At 41.5% G+C, this 25,265-nt stretch overlaps 1 protein-coding gene across 1 annotated transcript in view; it reads right to left on the bottom strand.

Annotated features, from left to right (window-relative positions):
* The window catches only part of GSK3B (glycogen synthase kinase 3 beta), a 141,113-nt gene that overhangs the window by 16,356 nt on the left and 99,492 nt on the right, over nucleotides 1-25,265 (bottom strand). The window contains exons 7-8 of the mRNA XM_052666199.1: nucleotides 21,509-21,606; nucleotides 11,863-11,958 (exon numbers count right to left, since the gene is read on the bottom strand). Coding sequence (XP_052522159.1) covers nucleotides 11,863-11,958; nucleotides 21,509-21,606 — 194 coding nt within the window. The remainder of the gene's footprint in view (nucleotides 1-11,862; nucleotides 11,959-21,508; nucleotides 21,607-25,265) is intronic.

Raw genomic sequence — 25,265 nt, 5'->3', positions numbered from 1 at the left:
AGGTCACCTATGTTGACCCTCACTATGAAGTCAGAAAAGGAAGGCAAGAGACCAGTACGGCTGAACGGGACCTGCTGGTCAAACTGGAAAGCAAGAAGAAAATGCACAAGCAGTGGAAACAGGGACAAATACTGTGGGAAAAGGAAGCAGTTAGGCCATGTAGGGATAGGGTAAGGAAAGCCAAGGCCCAACATGAACAAAACTTGGCAAAGGGTGCCAAGAAGAACAAGAAAGGCTTCTACAGGTACCTTAATCAGAAAAGTCCAAGAGTGACACAGGCAAGCTGGTAACAACAGACAAAGAGAAGGCTGAGTCACTCAACAACTTTCTTGCCTTGGTCTTCTCTGATAACTGCCTGTCACACAGCCCTCAAACAATTGGTTTGGAAGAGGGATATTGGGGAAACAATGCCCCTCCTGTTGTGAGCAAAGACCAGGTTTGTGACCACCTGAGGAACCCGAACATCCACAAGTCTGTGGGTCCTGATGAGATGCAAGTTCTGAGTGGCTCATGTAGTCGCCAAGCCACTCTCAATGGTATTTGAAAAATCATGGCAGTCAGGTGAAGTCCCTGGTGACTGGAAAAAAGGCAACATCGTACTGATTTTTAAAAAGTGTAAAAAGGATGACCCAGAGAACTACCAGTCTGTTGGTTTCACCTCTGTTCCAGGAAAAATCATGGAGGAGATCTTCCTAGAAGCTCTGCTAAGGAGCACGGAAGACAAGGAGGTGATATGAGAACCAGCATGGCTTCACCAAGGGCAAATCTTTGCCCTTGTTTGACCAACCTAATCTGTCATCAACGATGGTGTCACTGCATCAGTGGACAAAGTAAGAGCCGCTGATGTCATCTATCTGGACTTCAATAAGACCTTTGATATGGTATCCCACAACATCCTTCTCCTCAAATTGGACAGATATGGATTTGATGAGTGGACTGCTTGATGGATGAAGAACTGGATACAAGATTGAACCCAGAGAGTGATTGTCAATGGCACAGTGTCTGCATAGAGACCAGTGATAGGCAATGTTTCCCAGGGGTCAGCGCTGGTACAGATACTCTCCAAGATCTTCGTCAATGACAACAACAGTGGGGTCCAGTGCACGTCAGTAAGTTTGCAGATGGCACAAAGCTACGGGGCACAGCTGACACATCCAAGGGATGGGATGCCATCCAGAGGGACCTACACAGGCTTGAGTAGTAGGCCCAGGAGAACTAAGGCTCAACAAAGCCAAGTGCAAGGAAACCTCCATTATCTGTACAAGCACAGCTTGTATGAAAGGATGGAGCACAGCTTTGCCATAAAGGACTTGGGGGTACCGGTGGACAGCAGCTGGACACAAGCCAGAACTCTGCCCTTGCAGCCCAGAAAACCAACTGGATCCTAGGCTGCATCAAAGGGAACACGGCCAGCAGGGTGAGGGAAGTGATCCTGCCCCTCTGTTCTGTGCTAGCGAGACCTCACCTGGAGTACTACATCCAGATGTGGAGTCCTCAGTACAAGAAATACACAGACCTGCTGGAGTCTGTCCGGAGGATGGTTACAAAAATAGTCCAAAGAATGGAGCACCTTCCCTACAAGGATAGGCTGAGAGAGCTGAGGCTTTTCAGTCTGGAGAAGAGAAGGCTCTAAGGTGACCTGGTAGTGACCTTTCAGTATCTAAAGGGGAGCTACAAGAAAGAAGGAGACAGACTCTTCAGGAGGGTCTTTCAAAGGACGAGGGGAAATTAAAGAGAGTAGATTTAGGTTGGATATAAGGAAAAAGTCTTTTACAGTGAGAGTTGTGAGGCACTGGAACAGGCTGCCCAGAGACGTGCTGAAAGCCCCGTCCCTGGAGACATTCAAGGATGGGCTGGATCAGGCTCTGACAACCCTGATCTATCTCTGGTGTCCCTGTTCACTGGAGGAGAGTTGGACTAGCCGACCTTTAAAAGTCTCTTCCAACTCCGAGGATTCTACGATTCCATGTTACAGGTGATGCACAGGCTGCAGAAAAGGCAGGGGTCTTGGGGTGAGTGATAAGTTCTGATGCCAGCAGTTCTGATAAAAGCTGAGCTCTTATCATGCTCTTGCACCACTGCAAGTAAACACACATCATGCAGCACCTAGAAGAAATTAATCGGTGCATGACATGCTGTCTGCAGTTAGGAACTTGCACAGGCACTCCCTTGGCAGGCTGTAAGCCGAAGAGTGTGCTATGGTGAATGGCAATTGGACACAAATTCACCAGGGTGCTGGAGAGCACTCGTGTGAGTTCTGCACATGTTGTGCTAGCTTCTGTGGTTGAGACTAATGGAGTCAAAGTGACTTCTGTTACTTTACCCTGTGGTAAATAGTGTAAATAAGCATGTCCTGGGTAAAACCACTGAAGTGGTCTTCTGATATTCACTGAGAGGTCTCGCTCTTGTATCTTCTTACTGGTATTTTAACAGGCATGATCTACCACAGCTTGGAACTGAAATACTTCATATTCAGCTGTGGTTTTCCCTGGGGACAGCTCACTTATCAACTACTATACAGATATAAAAAAAATAGATCACTTTGTTTTTTCTTTAGGAAAAGACGACAAGTCCCTATCTGGAGCACATCAGCAGGCAAGCTGAGTGACAGACCTGCTGTCTGTAGGAGGAGTTGTCTCGTCCGTCTAACTCTTAAGCTCTTCATTTTGGCAGTGAAACCCTCGCAGCCTCTTCCTAAACTCGGCCTGCCCCTGAATGAGCAGCCAGGCATCCAGGGCAGGCAGAGCCTGAGGGCCTCCCTAGCTTTTCCAGAACCAGGGAGAAGAAAACCCAAATTACTTTTGAGTCCTCGCTCACTCAGCTTCCCCATGCGCAAAGTTGTGATGAACACGTAGAATGACCTGCACATCTAAGCCTATCTCCTCCTCGTTACCTTGCGGTAAAAAACATTTGCCTGCCTGCTGCTTCAGGGATGCTCACTCAACTGAAATGCCCTTTCTAGCATTCCTCTCATTTTGTCAAGGCTAGGCCTAGTAATTTGAAAAAATGTTTCAGTACATACCCGTACTCCTGAGGTGAAATGTCCTGTTCCTGACGAGTCCTAAAGATAATGCAGTGAAATAATCCAAACAGGGGGAGTCAATCCAAATGAGAATAGTTCAGCAAGGAAAAATATATCCAATATTATAAGAAATCCATGGTGTGGGAGACATAGAAAAGGTTTATACAATTAGAAACTTTAAACATCAGTCTCCATAGCAGCAAGTCCAACTTCACCACAGTGTATGCCAAAAAATTGATTGTGCAATGGTGAGGCATAGTATAGAAACATTATTCTATTAAATTTATGTTCCAATGCCAGTGCATTTACTAAAAAAATAAAATAAAAAAAAAATTGAAATCAAAACTCGAACTAAAAGGGTAATTGAAATTCTCATCATAAAGAATTTTCAGTCTTTGGTCCTGGGTATAAATGTCCACAGACAATGGGTCCGAATTAGTCTGTCTCCAGAAGTGCATCCCACTTGTAAATCTGTCCCAGAGACACAATGCAAACTTTATTTTTCTGAAAAAAAGCCAAACCCCTAGCAATTTATAATTGGTGCTGAAAAGAAAATAAAAATCTGGGCTCTGTCCTTCCAATTTGGATGCTTTCAATTTGTGTGAGCTATGGGTGCCTCAGGCCGCCGCGGATTATTCTCCATTTTGGATTGACTTCCCCCACCACTGGAGTTTGTTTGCTGATGTGATCTCTTTAGGATTCTTCAGGAACTGGAGATACCACCTCAGGAGTGCGGGTATGGACTGAATTTCGTTCTACTACGGGTCTTTCCCCCTCATATCGTCGCACCCATTGATTAAGAAATTTTCCCTCAATTTGTTTCCCCCTCTCCTTTGGACTAACGCACTAAAGCTAAAAGCGACCCCCCCCCCCCTGCATCTTCCAGCTCTTCTGATCCCACGCAGCCCAACCGGGAAGGCTGACAAATTCACCCACCGAGAACTACACTCGTGTGGAGCCGGGGACGGTCACTGCTAGGCAGGGGGTGGAGGGCAGGGCCCCCTGCTAGCTGTGAGCCCCCCGGCCGTGGGGTGCAGCCAGAGCTTCGGGTCTGGGTAGTTCTCAGTGAGGGAATGGAGGTAGCAAATAATCCGCGGATTATTTTTTTAGTCTGCGGACTAAAATTTAGTGCACGGACTAAAATCCGGCCCTTCGGAGCAAAGTGTGTCTCGGTTTAAGGTACATCTGGGTGAAAGCAAAAGAAATAAGAAATGATAAAGGAAATAAAAAGGAGAAAAGGAAAGGAAAAAAAAAAAAAAAAAAAAAAAAAAGAAAAGGAAAAAAAGCTAAGTGCACAAAGTAAAGTGTTTGGGCAGACTACCATTTAGTATGCAGACTAAATATGGCCGGGCAAAATGCACAGCAAGTCCACAAACAAAACCAAAAATAAAACACTGACAGGAACTTTTAAAGCAATCAGATACTACCCCACCGGCGCAGCAATTCATTTTTCTAAAATGAAACAAGACCTTTGGTAAGGCTATTTGTCCACAGGCGGGACCGAAGGCTCAAGTTTTCATTTTAAAAAATGAACCTGTTTTGGAGATAAACAAATGCAAAAACAAAACAAAACAAAACAAAACAAAAAGGCTTTACATACAATATTTTTCAAGGAAAATTTGCACTTGCATAACTCAAAACCTCTTAGTTTCTGCAAAGCAATGAATTTCAGGCTGAGACCCAAGTCACTGGCTCTTTTTGGATGAGTTACAAAATCTCTGCATGGTCATGTAAAATGGAAATGCTGACTCATCCAAAACCACAGCTTTTGGTGTTTTTGTTTTGTTTGTTTTCTTTTAGATTCCAATCGATCTATACCTCACCGAAAAGCTGAGGAACCAGCACAAGTCCATTCTGTGTTCAGGCATGCTGTTGATGCTCAAATGCCCATGACTGCAGGCAGTGAGGCCAAGCAATTGCCTATTTCCTTCCTGCATTATGCTGCTTTCAGCGTGATCTCTCTCATGCAGTTCCCTCTCCATTTTTCAGGAATCACCACCATCTCCAATACTGCAAAAATGACTGTCAGGCCTAAATGCCCCAGGTGCACTACTGGGCTTTCAATCCCAAATGACATCAATTTAGAAGAAGCCTTTGTGCACTAGCAGAATGAGTTACATACTGTCTCTCTGACTTGAAATGCTGCCTACCAGGGAAGAGGAGTTCACATTCTTTCTGAATTTCTATTTTCTTTTTCTTTTTTTTTTTTTTATCCTCGACAGAGACACTGCAAGGAAAAGGATGGGAAGGATAGGATGCTCTATTTCACTGCACTTGCATCAGCATTCAGCTCTCAAATGAAACCCCAGAAGGCAAGAGTTGAGCATTGTTTCAGCAGAATGCCTGGTCTGACTTTCAGCTCATTGACTTGCCATGCACAACATGGAGCTCCGCCGCCTTGGTCTAATTACGCATCCAAGCTCCACAATGTTACAGCAAGGTGCTCTTCCAGCCAGCGTGTATTAAAAGACATTGCTCCTGCCATCAACTGCCGTGTGTTTTGCATGCAGATCGCGAGTCCTACTAGTGTGCTGTGCTCCACAGAGAGCAGAGGCTTATTAACATGACATCTGTTGCTAACGCATCAAGCTGGTGACACCGCAGTCAGAAATTTCCCTGCCAGCTCCGGAGCCCTGTGCGTTTTGCCAAGAACCACCCACAGCCCCGCTGCAGGCCGACAGCCCGTGTGCATCCCTCTTGCTCCGCAAGCACATTTAGATGGCACATGCCCCAGGCTGGGGAGGACGGGATACAGCCTCTCTGTAAACACTTCAGAATTAAGGAGCAGGGAAAGCTCTTCCTGCTTGCAAGCCATCCAAGCTGTCAGATGTAGGCCACGACCCCTCAAGTCAGCTTGTTTGAAATGCAGTCACACAATACAATCAGTACAGCTTCACGACACAAAGCAGTATTTCAGTCATGCATGTGAAACATAATAGGCTTTATGAGAAACATAATGTTCATAAACACAGAAGGAAAAGGAGGAGACGTGAAGAAGCAGCAATTTCTGGATTGAGCTTCACCCGAACACAAGGAAACAGAAAGCTAATGCTGAACTCCTGCTCTGAGGATCAGTCTTGTCTCAAGAGGCTGAGAATTTCGAAAGGGGATTTCTGAAATACACCAGCTTTCTATTTTTGAAATGCATAGAACTCACATGATGCAAATGAAGATCAAAAGAAGTCCACCTTCTCTGATCGAATCCCTGTGCATTTTTTCTCTAAAGTCTCTCAAAAACAGCTAATGTCTCAGTAGTCAAAAATCCCCATCTGATGGCACTTCCCCAGCCAGAGGAATGAAGACAGAAGGGTTAAGTGGCTTACAAATGAGCCGACACTGAATTGGGAACAGAACCAGAAACCTGTCTGCAGAGCTCCTTCTTGCTGAGACCACACACTTGTTATTGGGCTAACTCCATCGAGATCCCAGCAAAACCAGCACCAAGCAGCCTTTATTAACCAGCACATGCTTGGCTTCTAGCAAGCTCTGCAGGCGAGCAACACAGCCAAGCGGAACAAGCTCTCCTTCTCCTCAGACAGAACTCAAAAAAAATCTGCCTCTGGAAATGATCCCAGCCTCAGCAGGACAGCCACAAGAAGGGGCTTCGGTAGACATGTTGCAACAGGAGAGACAGCAGAATAGACACTACGTTGCAGAAGACCCATTAAACTTAGCATTTGATTGCTGCATCGCACTCAAGCAAATCACGTCTTAATATTAGAGAATGCTCACTTATTTGTCATTACGCAGTACTCTCTTTACTGCATACAAATAGGGCTGAGGCAGGGCAATTTATCACCTACACAACCTGACCTCTGTTCTCATGCATTAGATGGAGATAAGAGATGTACACTATCCAAAAATCCTTTGCTCCTACAAAGGATCTGGAAAATACGAAATTGACAGAAAAACTTGGCTTTCTCTTCTTTCTTTTAAGCTAGTCTCCTGCAGACTGTTTTCACTCTTTGCTTGGAAACTCATTACACATCAAGTAATAAAAAAAAAATAGAACAGTATTCTTCAAAAAGAACCAAGGTTTCACAATCAATCACCTCCAGATCATGCCAGAAAAGACTGTCCTGACCTTCTCCTGGCCCTACAAGTCTGCCCCATTCTCTTGTCCCAGTAAGTACAGTTGGGCTCGAATGAGCAGTCAGATTAAGAAAGTCAATCCAGATCTTGGTTTTTCTTTCCTCTCCCAGGAGTTTTTTGCTACTACATAAACAAGAATGCAGAAGGAAGGCATCAAGAATATGCAGGAGGGAACTGGAAGACAGACTCTGCTTCATGACAAACTTGAGCTAATTATGAAATTGCATCTGAAGAGATATCTAACCTTCATTCTACTTCTGTATCTCTACAAAAGATCAGGCTCCAAATTTGGAAGAGTTTGCCACTTTATTTCAAATGCAAGTTCACCAACGAAGACTTCTGAAGAAGAATTTCCATTTTCTTTTGTCATCAGTTATAATTAGGAGTAACAAAAGAAGCTATTTATCCTTTTTACTGCTTGGTATTCTTTCTTGAATCTACAATATGAGCAGTCACTTGGATGTATTACAAGCAAAACAATCTGCTTAAAAGCCAGACAAGAACCAGGAGAGCAGGAGTAGGACAGGATGAGGACATGAAGCTGATTTGGGAGGGTGGAAAAAAACAGTCATGAGAGAGACCAGACTGCTTATGTCCCAGTCTCATGGTGAGGGGGAAGGGTGACAGGACTGCCTGCTGCAAGTACGGCAACATTCAACAACTCAGGACGAGTGAGAAGAGTGGTAAAAAGCATATGAAGGCTATACACACAGACACACCCAATGCACACAATATTCAATCTAAAATATATGCCCAATACTTTATAGTTTTAGCAATATTATAGAATCATAGAATTGGTTTGGGTTGGAAGGGACCTTTAAGATCATTTAGTTCCAATCTCTCTGCTATTGGCAGGGCCACATTCCACTAGGCCAGGTTGCTCAAAACTTGCCAGAAATACCCAGAGAGCAGACCATCACAAAGGGTACAACCAACAGAAGTGCTCCTCACAGAATTTCAAATGTAATTTATTTGTAATACGGAGTGCTAAGGATTGGAATCCTTTTAATTGTAATCCAAACATGCTTTTGCAAACCAGATACATTTTACTGAAATATTTTGAAACAACAGTGAGAAAGCTCTTGTGTCAAAGAGCCTACATGAGGGAGTGACTTTTTTCTCTAAACATTCTGATAAATAGCTGCCTGGAAGCTTTTTCACACACACAAAAAACTCTAACTGGTGAGTCCTCCGGTTATAACTAGATGACAAAAGCAACAGCCTTCTAAATACAGAATCTTCAGTAATTCTTTAACCTAGATGACAAATGTTTGTTATTAAGATTGAAGCTTTGAAAATTGAAGTCCTGCTGGCAACTATTTACAGCACTCTAGTTACACACATAACAAAAACCATTTGCCCTTTCCCCTTTTCTGCTGATTAGACTGCACTTCTGCAATGATAGTTCAGAAGTACTTTTCTAGTCAATATTTTCAATTCTAAAATACAGAAACTCCAAGAGAATGGACACCTCTGTATTCAGTAGTCTTAATTCTTTAGTGATCTGCTGTCCTTCATCTTTTAGTGCTTCTTTGTTCTCTAATGTCAAGTTATTGGAGGTCACTGCTATATCAGGCTGTAATTTATTAAGGTTTAATAAATGATGAGTGCGTATTTTATGAAGTTGTTAATGCATGGCTACATTGGATCAAGGGTCAGTAAGTTTATTTATAACAATGTTTTATAATGCTTTAAAACACTTTTTTTTTTTTTTTTTAACTGATGTGACAAGTATCTGTCAAATAAACAACTCTTCAAGAGTACATGTAAACAGTGCCATAATACGAGGCAAGATCTTTTGCCTTCACTCTTTTGAGTTTTCATTGGAGTCCTTTTTATGAGACCCTTTTAGTGTGGCATTCTGCAGTTTTGGATTAAAAACTTGTACTACTTGGCTGTTTTAGAAACTTAGTTAAAATGCTACCTGCTTGATAAATGCCGGCTTAAATGTTATTTATTCATTTATTTATTTCAGCACAGCTTTTGATACCGTTTCTCACAGTATCCTTCTGGAGAAAATGTCCAGCACGTAGCTGGACAACATGAGGCGATAGAAGAGCTGGCTCTAATGGCTGGGGGGCTCACATTAGGCTGGTGGCCAGTCACCACTGAGGTCCCACAGGGTTCTATTTTAGGAGCAGCTCTCTTCAATGTTTTCCTAAATGACCTAAATGCAGGACTCAAACACATAATAAGTAACTTACAAATGATACTAAGTTAAGAGGAACTGTTGACTCCCCACAGGGTGGGGAGGCTTTACAGAGATCTTGACAAACTGGAGGGCGAAGCAATCATCAACCATGAGAAGTTCAACAAGAGCAAGTGCCAGATTCTGAAGCTGGGAAGGGGCAATCCTGAATATACATACAGACTAGGGGATGAGAGGCTGGAGAGCAGCACTGCTGAAAGGAATCGAGGGGTTCTGACTGATGGCAAGTTGAATCTGAGCCAGCAGTGTGCCCTGGCAGCCCAAAGGGCCAACTGTGTGCCGAGGGAACGGCATGGAGCTGTCAGGGGAGGGCAGCTGGGGGTCAGGGACAGGGTCTGCACCACAGGGCGCTGGGCATGGAACAGCCTGCCCAGGGCAGTGGGCACGGCACCAAGTGCCAGAGTGCAAGGAGTGTTTGGTCATTGTTCTCAGACACAGAGATTGAATTTGGGTGGTGCTGTGTGGGGTCAGGAATTGGATTCCATGATTCCTTCCAACTCAGGATTCTGTGATAATTTATATAGCTCCATGCCATCAGATATTACACCAATACAGCTGGGTAACAGAGCAATCCTAAGCATTACTGCCACTTACTGAAATCTTTCATGGCTCAACAGCAAAACGTTGAAAGGAAAGGATCTTTAGAAGTAAGTCTGGATGAGTGTCTTTGCTAACACTGTGCTGGATAACCCATTTTTACTGATTCAGCACTTGTATAATAAGAAAAGTACAGATTACATAGATGAAGCATCATGTCACTCAACTGCAGCAAACTGGTTTAAAATGCTACTGTACACCCAAGTATGCCAGGAAGAATGCAAAGAATGAGTTGAGAATAAGAAGCTATGCTGCAAGCACAGATGTCCAAAAGTAACTGCGTCCTAATGCAGAATGCAGATGCCATTTCCTGGCAAGCTCCTCTCAATTCTTTCAAATTGACTTTGCTTCACCTATGTCTTCTTAGAATGACAAAACATATTCATGTATGTATAGTGCGTATAAACAGAAGGAACACTTTTTTCTCGAAGCTTGCATTTGCTGAAAGGTCTCTGTTTGACCATCAAGTGGATATAGATGAGTCTTAGGACTATTCAGGCAGAAGACAACTTACATAGCTAACTTAGATGTTTAGCTCCATATACTATTGTACATTTCAGCATCCCTGTTCCATTGCATATTAGTTTAATCCCTCAAATCCAGAACATCCTCACTGCAGAAATTCAGATGCAACCATAGAATTCTGTGCTATAATGCTTTTGGCCTTATTCTAGTGACTTGACTACTACCATGGTGCAATTTGAAAGGGAAGAGACCAACTCCCAGGGATTTAAACTGTCCTATTCTTGTTTCAAGTTAATGTAAGACACTAAAAAGCAGCACTGGATTTACAGACCTCTCATACTATTATAAATCACTTAACCAATCCACAGACACTAGGATAGGGAAATACAAACAAGGAATTACTGGAGAAAAGGAGAATTGAAGTGGTGCATAAAGTGTTGAAGAATCTATTATATAAACAGCATATTTGGCTTGGCATGTACCCACTAAATACCTGACCAGCTATCAGAAAGACCCTTGATTAGCTCTAGCTAGTTTATCCAGAGTTTCTACCACCACAGCACATTTGGTCTTAAAGAGTCTGACCTGGACATGTGCTCAACTAGGAATAAGATCCTTTCATATGTGAAGAATATATAGCAGAAGAAAACCTGAACCATTAAGGTATAATGACATTCTGCAACTATGTCAAGACATTTCTCAAGAAAACATTAACTGTCAGGCATCAGTGCTTAAAACTTGGTATTTAGCTTAAATCACAAGCTGCAGGGTAATTAAATGATCAGTTTTTACCACTTTTCATACAAAAAAAATCCACCGTTCATCTGCATGTGGAGGATAACTTAACTGTGCAGCCTTGAACTTACTCTAATGCTAGCAGTTTCCACTTTGATCATGGTTATATTATTGCCAGTATTTACTGCAGTAGTACCTTCTTCTGAAAACTAGGTAGCAAAACAGTCTTAAGTAGCAGCTCCAGGAAAAAAACACCACCAAAACAACACTAAACAACACACCTACAAGACTACAAATATAATATTTTTTGAAAGAATCAGTTAAGAAAATGACTGTCAACCTTCACTGTCAGATTATGTAACAGCATCACAGAAGTGTCACGCACATCAATGCAACACTTTCTCATTTCTAAGTGACTTTTACACACATCAAACGTTACAGAATGACAGGATTTAGATATATTGCACTACAAACACACACACCATTGTTTTTGTTGTTTTTTTTTTTTAAAAACACTATAGGTAGCCTCAAAAAAAAAAAAAAAAAAAAAAAAGACTACCATATAATGCAATACACTGCTTCAATATCTTCTTTACCCTTACCTATATTAAGAGTTATTGGGTCTCCAGCATAGTTAAAGGCACCTAGTTTCAACTGAAAGCTACGAAGGCAATCACACCTAACTCCCAGAATTTCTTAGTTTCAGCCCACATGTTGTTATTATCCAATCATATAGACTTACCTTAGTCCATGGATGTGCCTTAATCTGAGGGAATTTAAATTCAGTATAGTTTGGATTCATTTCTCTAATTTGCTCCCTTGTAGGCGTTCCCAGAACCTAGAAAGGAAAGGGGAAAAAAAGAAGCCACTGTTTACATATGCTTCACATTCACATGGAACCTATCACACAGCGAGAAAACTGAAGTCAATCTGTATAATCAGTAAGTGAACGCAGAGAACAAAACAACAAAACTTCCAGTTTCGGTTGGAAGGGATCTCCCCTCCTGAGGCCATCTGGTCCAAATCCACTGCTCAAGCAGGGTTAGATATAGGGAGGGCTGACCAGGACTGCATTCTGCTGGCTTTTGGGTATCTCCACACATGTGGACTCTACACCCTACGCTCAGATGGAACTGCATGTGTTTCAATTTGTGCCTCTTGACTCTTGTCCTCTTAGTGAGCACCACTGAGAAGAGCCTGTATTTATGACATGGATAAAGTCCTCCTTTAAACTTTCTCAGCTCCAGGCTGAGCAGTCTCAGCTCTCACAACCTCTCCTTACGTGGCAGATGCTCCAGTCCCTCAGTCATCTCTGTCACTCCTCATGCAGCTTCAGTAGTCTGGTGGCAGAATTTATGCTCCAAGCCAAGCATCAAAAATCTAATTATTTTCTAAAATTTTTCCACTAAATTCAAGAATCCTTCTCAAACTTCGTGATATTTCAATGGGGAATAGAGTCTATTGTAATTTTAATGTTATAAAACAGTGTTTCTGATTGTAGCATACAGGTCAGATCCTTAATCAGCTATAACACAGACTACATTTTAAGTCATGAACAACAGCCCTCTAACAAGCTTACAACCAAATTGCTCCTGCCATACATTGCTGTGATGTTATGCACTGTCCCCATGAGGAAACAACCTAAAATACTGTCAGTATTAGCTAGTAAGGCAGAGTGCTAAAGAAGTATTTCATCATATATTCTCCTACCTGTGGAGGTTTTTTGTTCAGTTACCGAGTGGAAATGACACAAACAAACTGAAGAGTCAGGCAAAGGGGATAAGACCAAGTGTCACTACTCAGTTCAACAAAAAACCCCAGCAGTTACTATGGAAAGAGCCTGCTACCTCTGTGATTTAAAACATGGCTGTAGGAAACAAAATATCTACCCACAAGGCAATGCTTTAAATTAAGAGCAAAAGGAAATAAAACCCCCAGAACTTTTTCAGGCCATCGCTTCCTGGGTAATAGAATCAATTGGCAAGTTATACAAAAGAAATGATCACAGAACACCCACCTCTCAATTGCTAACTGAGACATAAATCCCACCTCCTCTACAATCCAAGAGTTATGCTCACATCAGACTACTTTTCCGTGCATGCCTATGTTGGTAGCAAAGAGTCCATTTACAGGATCCCGTATGTTTTACTAAACTTTGAAGGAAAATAAGAGTAGCCAGAAATGTTCACTTCCCCTGGTTCCAGGCTCTGAGATCGCTGCTCTCAAAGTGCCTGTTCAAAAAATTGATGGAATTTCAGACCTGCAAACAGTATTTCTATTTCAACGCAGTCTAAAAACCACTTGCAAAAACATGGAAGTTCCCTGGATTATTTCTCTTCCTGTCAAATTATGGATAACTTGTATTGCTGTCCCACCACTTCTCATGGCTCACTGCATTTTAAGGCCCCCCTTGCATAGAGAGAGCTTGTTTAAAGCCAAGCTTACCTTCCGTCATCTCCTCCCCCTTTTAGACAAAAAGCCCACCATGTTTAATAGCTTTACAGAGAGGAGGCAAAGACTAAATTTTTCATATCACTTAAATTCAAGAATCTGGCTTGGTTCTCAAGGCTGCACAGAATGAGAAATGTGCACAGTGCCTGTATCCTTACCTAAAGAATGCTTATAGGATGGGAGAGATTTCAGATCTGATAGGCAAAGATAGCTTCATGAGAGGACCCATGGACAACATCCAGCCACGCATTTCACAAGAACCCACAGACCTAACCACAAATGATGCGAGAACAACTCCTGAGCTGAAGCTTTGGTGACAAGGATAGTGAAGCATTTAATCAACACTGCCTAAGGTGTCAAGAAAAGGAGGTTTTGAAGAGGGATAATACTAGATGAAGGAAGGATAAGCTGCACCTTTTGGTTATGTAGCCTCAGACACACAAAAAGACCCATACAGAAGGATATCTGACTTACATCAACCACTCAGTGGTGGTGTGTGTCTATATGCTTTCACTTCAGACTGAGAGTAGGTAGACTAAGGCAAAAAAAAACCAAAAAAACAAAAAAACAAGAGGAGGAAGAAAGTACACAGGAAGAAAAATGGTAGCTTTTAAGATTGTCATATTCAAATCACAATCCAGGGGAAAAAAAAAAGTGGGATGAATGACGTGATAAGCTATAAAAATGCTTTGGTACTTGCAATGCCTGGAAGAGGTCCTGTAGCAAGGGATGGAAATAACCCCACCCTGTCCTCCAGGGCACTCTGCTGCACCATTTTTAAACCATAACTTACTGACTTCTGCAGAGTTTTAGGTACATTAGCAATAGCTTTGAGTAACCTTGTTGAGTAGCAGCAATCGCTTATGCTATCACAAAAGCTGGGCAAACATTTTCTCTTTTAAAAAGAGAAGTCATTCATATGACTGCTATTTCTGTTGGAATGCAGAGGAGAAGAATAAATTACTTTGCACATTTTTGGCAGAATTACACTGTAAAACAACCGTTCTTGCTATACCAGCTCTGAAAATACTATGAAGCAGATGTTACTTGCTGACAGGTTTCACAGAATCACAGAATACTGAGACTGGCAGGGACTTCTGGAGGTCAAATGGCCCAAGCCTCTGCTTAAGCAGGTCAGCAAGAGTCAGGACTGTGTCCAGGCAGCTTCTTAAATCCCCAGGGACTCCATAACCTCTCCAGGAAACATGCTCCAGTATTTAATCACCTTCATAATAAAAACTGTTTTCTTTTGTTCAGATTTGAGTTTAATGTGTTCCAGTCGATGTCCACTGCCTCTTGTTCTGGCACTGAGCACCCAAAAAGAACCTGGCTGTTCTGTATCTTTCCTTCAGGTATTTCTATACATGGATGAGATTCCCCAAATCTTGCACAGGTTAGACAGCTTTTAAGAAATACCGAGTCTGATACTTCATTATTCCAGTCTATGCATGTCAACATATACTGTCCTACTTCTGCTTCTTGGGGACAGCCTTATGAAAGGCAGTATTTTCAAGTTAAAAAAAAAAAAAAAGAAAAAAACATTTAATTAAATGACAACAAACAAACTGTGTCAAGATGAAGACAAAACATTTGAATGAAAGGGGCCTGTAAGAAAAGATCTTGCAGGTGAAGACAACAATAGGCTAAAGATCAACTGGCTTTGCTCTTCGTCCCCATAAGCCATCATCGTCCCTTAAACAAAAACACGTATCTAAGAAGAGTAACCAAGGAATACATATTTGAATTCTCTCAGGACAAAAACCTAATGTGGGAGGTTTTACAAAGATTTTCTGGAAAGTTCTTCCCTGACGTTCACCTGCAACAGATGAAACTTCCTAACGACTTTTTCTTCAACTAACAGCATATGTCTTAAGCAATTAAAGAAAACCTACAGGCTCCAGATAATCACATCTCTAAAAGTACCAGGAATTTTTTGTATCTAGAGTAAGTCCTTAATTTGATCACAAATAGCACAAAGATCTTCATTTACTTGCAATTGAATTTTCACAGAAGGAGCTAGACTCCAGAACTGAAGACAGCTGCTGTCCACACCTGGTTTCACTGTGCAGGGCTATGAGACCAAAAGCATGCTGTTGCAACATAGGAGGAAGTGGAAACTGCAAGGTTTGCATGAACGCCTGTAGAATAAAGGTCCTTTCTGACAGCCACTGTTACTTACTGCTAATTATTTGCCAAAATACCAAAATCAGCTAAAAGCAGAGTTCAGAAACTCTGGGTGGGAAGGACTGAAGTGAACTTGAGAGGGAAGAAGACTTATTTAATTCAAGGTTTTCTAGAAACCACACAGTGGTATAGTGCCTTCCCCATGAAAACCATGCTATCTTAGGAGGAAATATCTACCAGGTGTGTATGGTTTACCAGATGACATAATCATTGCTTTTGCAAAAATGTCTGCACCTCTTCTGTAAGTTGTTAAGAGGTGTGCCAATTAATTACTTAAATTCATAGTGCTGGCATCTCAAGCAGTAAGGATGGGTTGGTTTTGAAATAATGCCTCTATGGTAGAAAAAAAAAAAAAAACAACAAAAACCTTCCACATTTTTATATGCACTTTCTTTCAAAATCATGGTCCTGTCAAACAAAAACAAGCGCCAACTAAATATAGAGATTTCTTCTACTTAAAAAACTCAAGAACAGCTACACAACAGGAATAGGAAGAAATCCATTGTCACTACTGACGTGAATATAATTATTCATCATCTTTTTATACTGCCTGCCAGCAAGCACTGGAAGCAAGGAACAACATGAGGTAGATGAACAGGCAAGTTGTGGTGTGTGCTAGAGGTGAAACGCCAGAGGACTTCCTTATGGGCACAAGGGAAGGACCCAGATGATACCCTGCAGCAGGGACACACAGGTGTTAGGCACAATGATGGGTGCCTGGGCAGCACTCTCTCATGCAGGGCCACAGTGGATAACAAGCTGTCTTCTCTCTGCTTGTCTCTTCTCCCGGAAAAGACAGCTCCACTCTCCACATTAACTGCTGTGACTGAATTTATTTCATTGCAAAAACTGAGCCCAAAATAGCACCCTGACATTTGAGTGTGAGCCATATATTGTAATTGCAGTCTATACTTAGTGTTCAGTTTGGTAAAACTGTCACAGATCAGAAAGTTACACATGGATAGGATTCCTGATACTATCAAGTTCGGGTTTTAATACATTTCTTTCCCTTTGCCTCATTCCCAACCCAGAGAACCATGGGAAGATGATTTCATTTTTTCTTCAGTGCAAGGAATAAACACACAATCCAGAAGGAACAACAACAAAAAAAACCACACCAGAAAACCCCTAACTGTTTGTTACGGTTATCAGAAGTTGGTCATTGCACACCACGCTTGAAACAACAGTGCAGACAGGGAAAAAATATTTATGGTAAAGTCAATGAAAAGCAGATTGGCAGATGCTGTCCTCCCAGCACGCCAGGATGGCTCATGTGAGTACTGCCATTTCATTCCTCTGACAAAGATTTATTTCCTGTTTTGAGCAGAGCAGAGAGAAGAAGCTAAATAAAATCCCTCAAAAGATAAATACGCACTGAAGTATGTATCTTAGAAAGAAAACTATAATGCTTCAGAAATTTCCTTTTTGCATGGGGAGTACTGCGTAATCCCTTTCTGTGGGAGCTGCGGTTGATGATAAGTCAGCCTGGGAAAACACTCCAGCCAGTTTTCAGTGCTCTCCAGGGTGTGGGAGGAGCAGGATTTACCTCTCCAAGCTTCCACAGCAGGCATAGCCATCCTGCAGGCACCACAATTACATTCCTAGCTGTGAGCACGAGGAGAAGGAGTCGCACAGGAGCCTACATTGATTGCGCCCTCTAAAAATTCCCTCTTGCAGGCTGAGAGCTCTTCTCTGAGCTGTATTCAGCAATATCCTGCTTGTATAATGGATTCTAGTCAGGGGCAAACTGCAACCCTCCTGAGCTGCTGACAAGAGCAGATGTACCTTTCCCACAGCAAAGGGACCCACACCACTGCTCTCTCAGGTGCAGTACTCACTCAGATGTAATTTCTCTACCATGACCACTGCTGTGCCTGCAGTGCCACTGTGTTTGTGTCAGGAACTAGTACATTTCCAAAGAGGATGTCACTCAAAATTAAAATTAATGTATCTGGTTACCTACTTGAGATATTTCCAGCAACAGGATAACCTAACGTTTGGAATAGTCTGCAAGGACTAAAAATAATGACAAGTCACCATCCAAGACAAAACCTTGGAAAAACCACATCATATAATTTCTCTCCAGAAACAATGTAAGAATTCAAGAAGAATGTAATTAGATAATTATTTCTTCAGATTTTTTTTTCCAGCTCCGAGGCAGTATTTTGACGCACTGAGCATCATTTTCTCAAAGGTAAGTTGTTGAAGATCTCTCTCCTAGACAGAAAGACCAAAGAAATACAAAAGAAAGAAGGAAAGAAGGAAGTACTAATACAGAAAGACTGAAGAAATACAAACAAGAGAAAAAGAAACTAAAAATAAAGGTTCCAACCCTGAGTTCCAACTCCCTGCCATGGGCAGGATTGCCATCCACCAGATCAGGTTGCCCATCCAACCTGGTCTTGAATACCTGCGAGGATGGGGCACCCGTAGCTTCCCTAGGCAATGAGCTCTGAGTAAGGACTTTCTTCCTAGCAGCTAATACAAACCTACCCTCTTGCCAATTAAAACCATTCCCCCTGCCTATCATTGTGCTCCCTGACAAAGCGTTCGTCCCAGCTTCCCAGCAGGCCCCCTTCAGATACTGAAAGGCCTCGGTAAGTCCTCCTCACGGCTGTCTCCAGGCTGAACAAGGCCAGCTCCCTCTGCCTGCCCTCACAAAAGAGGTTCTCCAGCCCTTTGAGCATCCTCAAGGCCTCCTCTGGATCTGCTCCAACAGGTTCATGCCCTTCTCATTTTGGAGTATCTGGACGCAATGTTCAACATAGGGTCTCATGAGAGATTCCCCACAGTTGGTAACCCCATACGTTCTGCTTCTTTTACAGCCAGATGGCACTAAGATAAGTCCATGTTACAATAAAAGTTTTAAATAGTAATACTTTAAGGGCTGCAAATGGAAGAGGTGTATGCCAACTATATTTAAAAAAAAAAACAAACAAAAAACAATATTAAATGAATCCTACTCTAAACAAAGTCTTCAATAGCCTAATGTCTCACACTTTGGAGGCTGCACTATCCCCAGCTGCAATTCCCTCTGTACTCTCACGTCAGCCTTTTGCCAATGCTTTTATGAATACATATAGCTAACACAAAATGCACAACACGTCATATGCAGAAGTACTGAAAAACAGTACAGTTCTGCAGTTTACATTAAATTTTCCTTCCATTGTTGCCTTGAGAATCTATGCTGTCTACATAACAAGTATTTGTCAGAAAATTATTCGTGGCACCTACCCAATTCAAGTCCACATTTTCCATTGTATTTTAAGGACTTAGTGAACACATTTTAATAACTACTACTCTAAGATTTAGTGTTTGTTCTTTCAGACTTTGCTAAAACATTCTCAGTACTGTAGCCTTTTAAATGAACAGACTAGGCTTACTATAAAATTGAGCTATTCCTACATTTAAGCTGTTTTACTTAATTTTTGTATGCAGAGGGCTACATGTATAACAGGACAAGAAAAAAAACCAAAACAAACACAGGTTTGGATGATCATTCAGAATTACTATTTCTACGTCCAAAGAAATTATTCAGAAATTTGTCTCTGCTGAGGTGAAAATCATCACGCCCAGCTACAACTTACTGGTTTTTCAAGCCTTTATACAGTACAATCCTTTGGCTGTTATTAGACATAACATGAGTTTGCCAGCACTATATATTCAGTTATAAATTGAACTCGATCATCTCTGAGGGTCCCTTCCAACTCTGGGTATTTTATGGTTCTGTGAATTGGTCAATAAGAATTACCATAAATCATGGTAGCAACATTTTAAAAAGCTGTAGCTGGTGGTATGCAGGCCATCAACAGTTTTTTATTCCTCTGCTTCAATGCACTGTCAGACAAGCATAAACGAAGCCAAATTATCACAATCACAGCACATATACGCTACAAAACTATTAGTTTATAGTTGCTTACCCTCAGAATTGCAGAACTCAAAATGCCTAAGTAACAAAAGCAGCTTCTAAAAAACTTTGAACAAAATGACGATCTCTGCCTGGCAAGCACCTCAATAATAAAGGGGCATCTTCTTCCTTTATTATTTTACTTTCATATTGTGAAAGTTGAAGCACTTGCAGAGTACTATGGTTTTGCTGATAAGGCCTCTCTACTCTCAGTTTCCTGACTGAATTATGGAAGGACTTAGAGGGCTTTCATCATGATATAAAAAGTAGTTTCTACAAAAACTCATTTAGGTGTAGTTTCTTGGGATTGCAGGTATTAATCAAGAATTGAAAACAGGGTTTTTTCTGCAAATATCTGAAGGCAAGTAGCACAGTTTATTGCACAAATTCCATGGGAACTCCAGCAACCTGACATGTTTACAGACTGTTTTTTAAATCTCACAAAAGAGGTGCAATGGAAAGAACTGCAATGGAAAGAACTGCACCACTCCAAGACACTTTTCAAAAGGAGAAAATTCTCACTCATGGCATCATCAGCTCTACTTGGGACAGCAGTTCTAGTTTTCCAATGGTGTTTCCTATGTAAACTGACACTATGTGAACCTGCTGAGCTTGAGATACACTGGGCAGAAAGACAACGTTAAAAAAGCAAGGAAGTCATAGGAGAAGGAGATGCAAGAGGCCTCTGGAGGAAAGAAGCAGGCTGAAGGACTTCCAGCAGGACAGACACAAAACCACTGTAGCAGAAGCTAAATTTACACAGCCAAAGGCTGGAGGAGACATGGTGAGAGCCTGGAAAGGTCGGGGCACACACAAGTGGGACTGTACTGCCAGCCACAGAAACCCTGAGCCTCGCCAGCTAATGTTCCTCATACAGAAGGATGACAGCTTGGTACTGGCCAGTGTCAGACACTGTGATAGAAGAGGTACAAAGACAGCAATAGTACACGAAAAAAGGCATGCATGCACAACATCTCCTCTGAAATGTTGCCATCTTACTAAGAGCACGGTACAGATGCATCTAGAGGAATTACACACTCATTGGAAACCTTGCCTCTTTCATTGCAGAAGTTGAACAAGGAGGGAGTTAAACTAGGGAAAGAATCATTTTGAAGGTAACAAAGCTGAAACTGGACAGATTCTGGGAAAACAGGTCCCAACTATGTAAGCTATGAATTACTGTTCCATCCTTCTAATTTGAGAATCAAAGAATATTAACAGCTTACCAAATGAAATCAATCAAGATGTGTTTAAGCATAAGCAATATGTAATTGTCATGCATTTAGAAACATTAGGTCTTCCTTGCTTCAAAAACAAGACTTTTCAGCTGGAAAGTATTTTTGCTCTACATTTAATTAGGTCCTGCTCTTCTGTCTGCAAAAAGGAGTACCCATTTTCACCTCTCAGCTCAAAGAACTGGTAGGAAGGAGGAAGAAAAGAAGGCTACATATGTGAAGAACCTGGCACAAAGACACTGAACAATACTGTTTTCAAAGCTAAGTACTAACTGCATGCAACAAAGAAAAGAGGTAGATTCTTAAAGAATTAGAATCATATATTAATAAATATTGGCTCAGTATGTAAGCAGCATTTCCAACCACGCTGAAAGTGCAAACCTGTAAGAGGAAAAAGAACTGTATAATTAAAAGATAGAGCCATCTTGCCTGACTTCAAGATGGGCAAACAAAGAATATCAAGTTCTCAGAAATGCATGAATAATTTTTTCAATCAAAGTTTACAGGCAAAACTTTGTACAATGGTATCAGCATGTAAGTTGCCAAGCTTTAACAATGATCGTTTTCATTTTAATTCCCATGGAATTGAAAAAACACTTAAAATTCCATACCTTGATTATTTCCACCAACTGATCCACACCACTGTCACCTGGGAAGATTGGTTGTCCTAGTAACAGTTCAGCCAATACACAGCCCGCTGACCACACATCTAAAAGGGGAAAAAAGCAGAGGGTAGGAAAGGTTTAAGTAAAAGGTTTGTATTCGTTCATTTATATTAAAAAAATAAGTAGTTTTACTTGCCACGTCTCATACTATATCATAACTAAAATATATATATATTCCTCTAATATACATCTAGCAAACAATTATGTGTGGCACACAGCAATAGGGGGCACGTATTCTATAAGTCAAACCATAAGACAATGGGAGCTGGAAAATAATGTTAACATCATCGTATATTTACATTAAAACCTAACCAGATAGGAAGAAGAAACAAATATTTGCCATGTGAAAATTAAGAACTTCCCAGCCTTATGCTCTTCTTTAATAATGTTCTTCGTGAACTATGCATAGGTACCATCATAACAGCTGATGATTTTGCAGTTCCTGAATGTTGAATAGACTATTTTTTCATCCCATGTATTAAAAGTATATATATATATTAACAGATAAGCCAATACTGCAAATATTACTAGTATTCTGCAGAATCTAATTATTATGGGACCTAGGAAATAGCCTCTCATTCACATCAAGATCTAATCTTCCTCCCACTTCCATTTTCAAACTTCACAGGACAACAGCACTGCAGGGCCTGGGTCAACAACATCTGCCAATTCATTTTCATTCATATACTAAAAACCACATCTAGCTACAATCAGCTATTCCCTTATGTGAAGACAATCTTCACCTATTATAGGGACATCTTATATACAAATGAGGCAGTTCAGTGCTACAACAGTAAGAGTGCATGCAGGAATTCAAGGCTGGCAATGCAATCATATGGAAGTCAGAACAACCCTTTCCTTCCTATATTACAGAGAGAGGGTTAATATTGAAGTATTTTCCCCTTCTCTCAGGAAAGATACAATTTTATCCAAACATACAGTAGGCAAAAAACACTGCTGATTACTGCAGCTGTTAAAATAATTCCAACGTCAAATGGATGCATTTTTTCATGATGCCATAGTCCAGATATTGCAACAGTACTCATCCTAAAACGTAGCAACTTAAAACGCAGATGGTACTGGAAGTAACCCATGTTTAAGTCTTGAATTTCAACAAGCAGTAATAACAGAATCACAAAATCATTAAGGTTGGAAAAGACCTCTAAGATTGTCTAGTCCAACCATCCACCCATCACCAACACCGCCCACTAAACTATGTCCCTGAGTACTACATCTACCCTTGGCTTAAAACACCTCCAGAGACAGTGACTCCATCACTTCCCCGGACCACCTGTTCTAACGCCTCTTTCTTTTCTTTATGAGAAGAAATGTTTCCAATATCCAATCTGAATCTTCTCTGCTGTAACTTGAGGCCATTCTCTCTTGTCCTGTCAGCAGTTTCCTGGAAGAAAAAGCCAATCCCCGCCTCGTCACAACTTCCTTTCAGGGCACTGTAGAGTGATAAGGTCTCCCTCAAGTCTCCTACTCTCCAGACTGAGCAACCCCCATCCCCTCAGCCAATTCCTCACAAGATGTGTGTCCCCAGCCTTCACAGTTTCTGGATATGCTCCAGGGCCTCAATGTCTTTCTTACACTGCAAGGCCCATAACTGAATGCAGTACCTGAGGTGCGGCCTCACCAGAGCTGAGTACAGGAGGACGATCACCCCCCCCTCCTTCTGGCCCCACTATTCCCAACACAAGCCAGGATGTCCTTGACCTTCTCAGTCACCGGGGCACGCTGCTGGCTCACGTTCAGTTGAGCGTCAAGCAACACCCTCCAGATCCTTTTCTTCCACACAGCTTTCCAGCACTCTGCCACAACCCTGTAGTGTTGCCCAATGTTGTTGTGATCAAAGTGCAGGACGCAACAACTGGTCTTCTTGAACTTCATCCCTCAGCCCAGATATCCAGCCTGTCCAGGTCCCTCTTTAGGGCCTTTCTACCATCAGACATATTAACATTTCCTTCCAGCTTGATGCCATCTGCAATCTTACTGAAAGTGCACTCAATTCTTCCATCTCGATCATCAATAAAGATCAAAAAATAAGGAAAAATCAGACACTTTTTGTATTTTTAGCAATATTTAGTAGAAAACCACCAAGGTGCCAACTCCTTTCCTCCTTTCTTTTCCTCCTTCTGGGAAATGAAGACGACAACAGGCAAAGAACACCACATTGTGTTGGCTTCTGAATGACTGCTAACTGATAGCTATGGCCATCAGACTGAAACATACAAGAAAATGATGAAAAGATTGTATGACTTATCCATACATACAAAGAGCTTTCCAAATAGGTAGCTGCATTTACAGGAACTTAAACAGCAGACCAAAAGACAGCAGATTTCTTCAGAAGTAGCAAAGAAATAGATTAAATGTACTAAGCCCAGAACTGAAACCTAGAAGTCTATTTAAAGGCACTGTAAGGGGTATTGAGAAACTGAAGATTTTTCCACTGAACATACAAAAAAAGGTACTCCCAAAGCTATAATGGTTACTGACTATTTTGAGATTTATTTTGGACTAAAAAAGAACAATATATTGAAAGGGAAAGACAGAACACATTTAAATGCCAGTTTTGTTTTGTGTAATTTTGCATTCAGAACTCTGTTCCTTTTGAGATCTGGAACATAAATCAGCATTATTTTTTTGAATTAGATTAGGGCTTCATAAAATCGTCTTAATTAACCTTCTGGTCTGGCTTCTCCATGACACTGGCTTTGTGCTTTTATCCTTCTCCAGTCTCCTTCAATGTCTTCCCACTCCACCAGCCAATTTCTGACAAGTCTTAAAGGTTGAAGCATCAAAGCCATTTCAGTTTTGGGAAAACAGAGAGGACAGCAAGCAGCAGCATCGCTGCTGTGGGAAGAAGCTCAGCCCTGCAGGACTTGCTTGGCCCAGGAACACACTGCAGCTGCAGACAAGCCAGAGGATGCACAAGCAGCTGACGGCAGCATGCAGGAAGAAGCTGAGGGCACTGCAGAGCGAAAGAAGAGAAAGGATGCTGGTCACAAGGAAGCAGCTGGGGAAATCTGTGGAATCCTTATGGTATTTGTGATGGGGGAATCCAGCAGACACAGTGAATCGACTGGAAACAAATCCGTTGCTCTTTGTGCTAAGAAGTCTGTAAGATCAGGTGATTTAATAACTTCTTACAAACCTATTTCATTTTCCTTTATTTTAGTTGCTAATACTATAAATTAATCAGCATGTACAAGAGACGCACTGAAATGCACAATTCTTTTTCCAGGAGCATCATTTCACTCTCTTCCAAGTTTGGACCTGGGCAATGTTCCCACTTCAAGGAAATGAAAAAATCTTCTAAGTATTCTCATTTAAAGCCAGAGATCTGCAGCCAACTTTAGCAGCTTGAAGTAGGGATGGCAACAAAACAATTTTCCTAAGGTGTTTATAGAACTCTGCTAACAAAAATTCAAGAAGAAACTGAGAAATTTTGACTCTGGCTCTCATCATCGCAGCAGTGGTCATTGTGCTATACACCATCTTCCCTAACTTGTTATTTAGAGGGCACAAAGAAAGAAAAAATATTTGCCTGCTCTCATCAATTCAGTGGAAACTAAGAATTTTCCCTCCATCTGAAACTCTCCTACGCTTTTTTCTTCCTATAGTAAGCTCTGTCCCAGCATCCTCTGATCTGACCTGATGGATTTCCTCCATCTCAGAACTGTTTCTCTGGAAGCCAATC

Source organism: Tympanuchus pallidicinctus, unplaced genomic scaffold, assembly GCF_026119805.1.
Source record: "Tympanuchus pallidicinctus isolate F22 unplaced genomic scaffold, pur_lepc_1.0 scaffold10, whole genome shotgun sequence".
Classification (NCBI taxonomy): domain Eukaryota; kingdom Metazoa; phylum Chordata; class Aves; order Galliformes; family Phasianidae; genus Tympanuchus; species Tympanuchus pallidicinctus.
The sequence above is the reverse complement of the archived record's forward strand: the minus strand, read 5'-3'. Positions and strand labels throughout refer to the sequence as shown.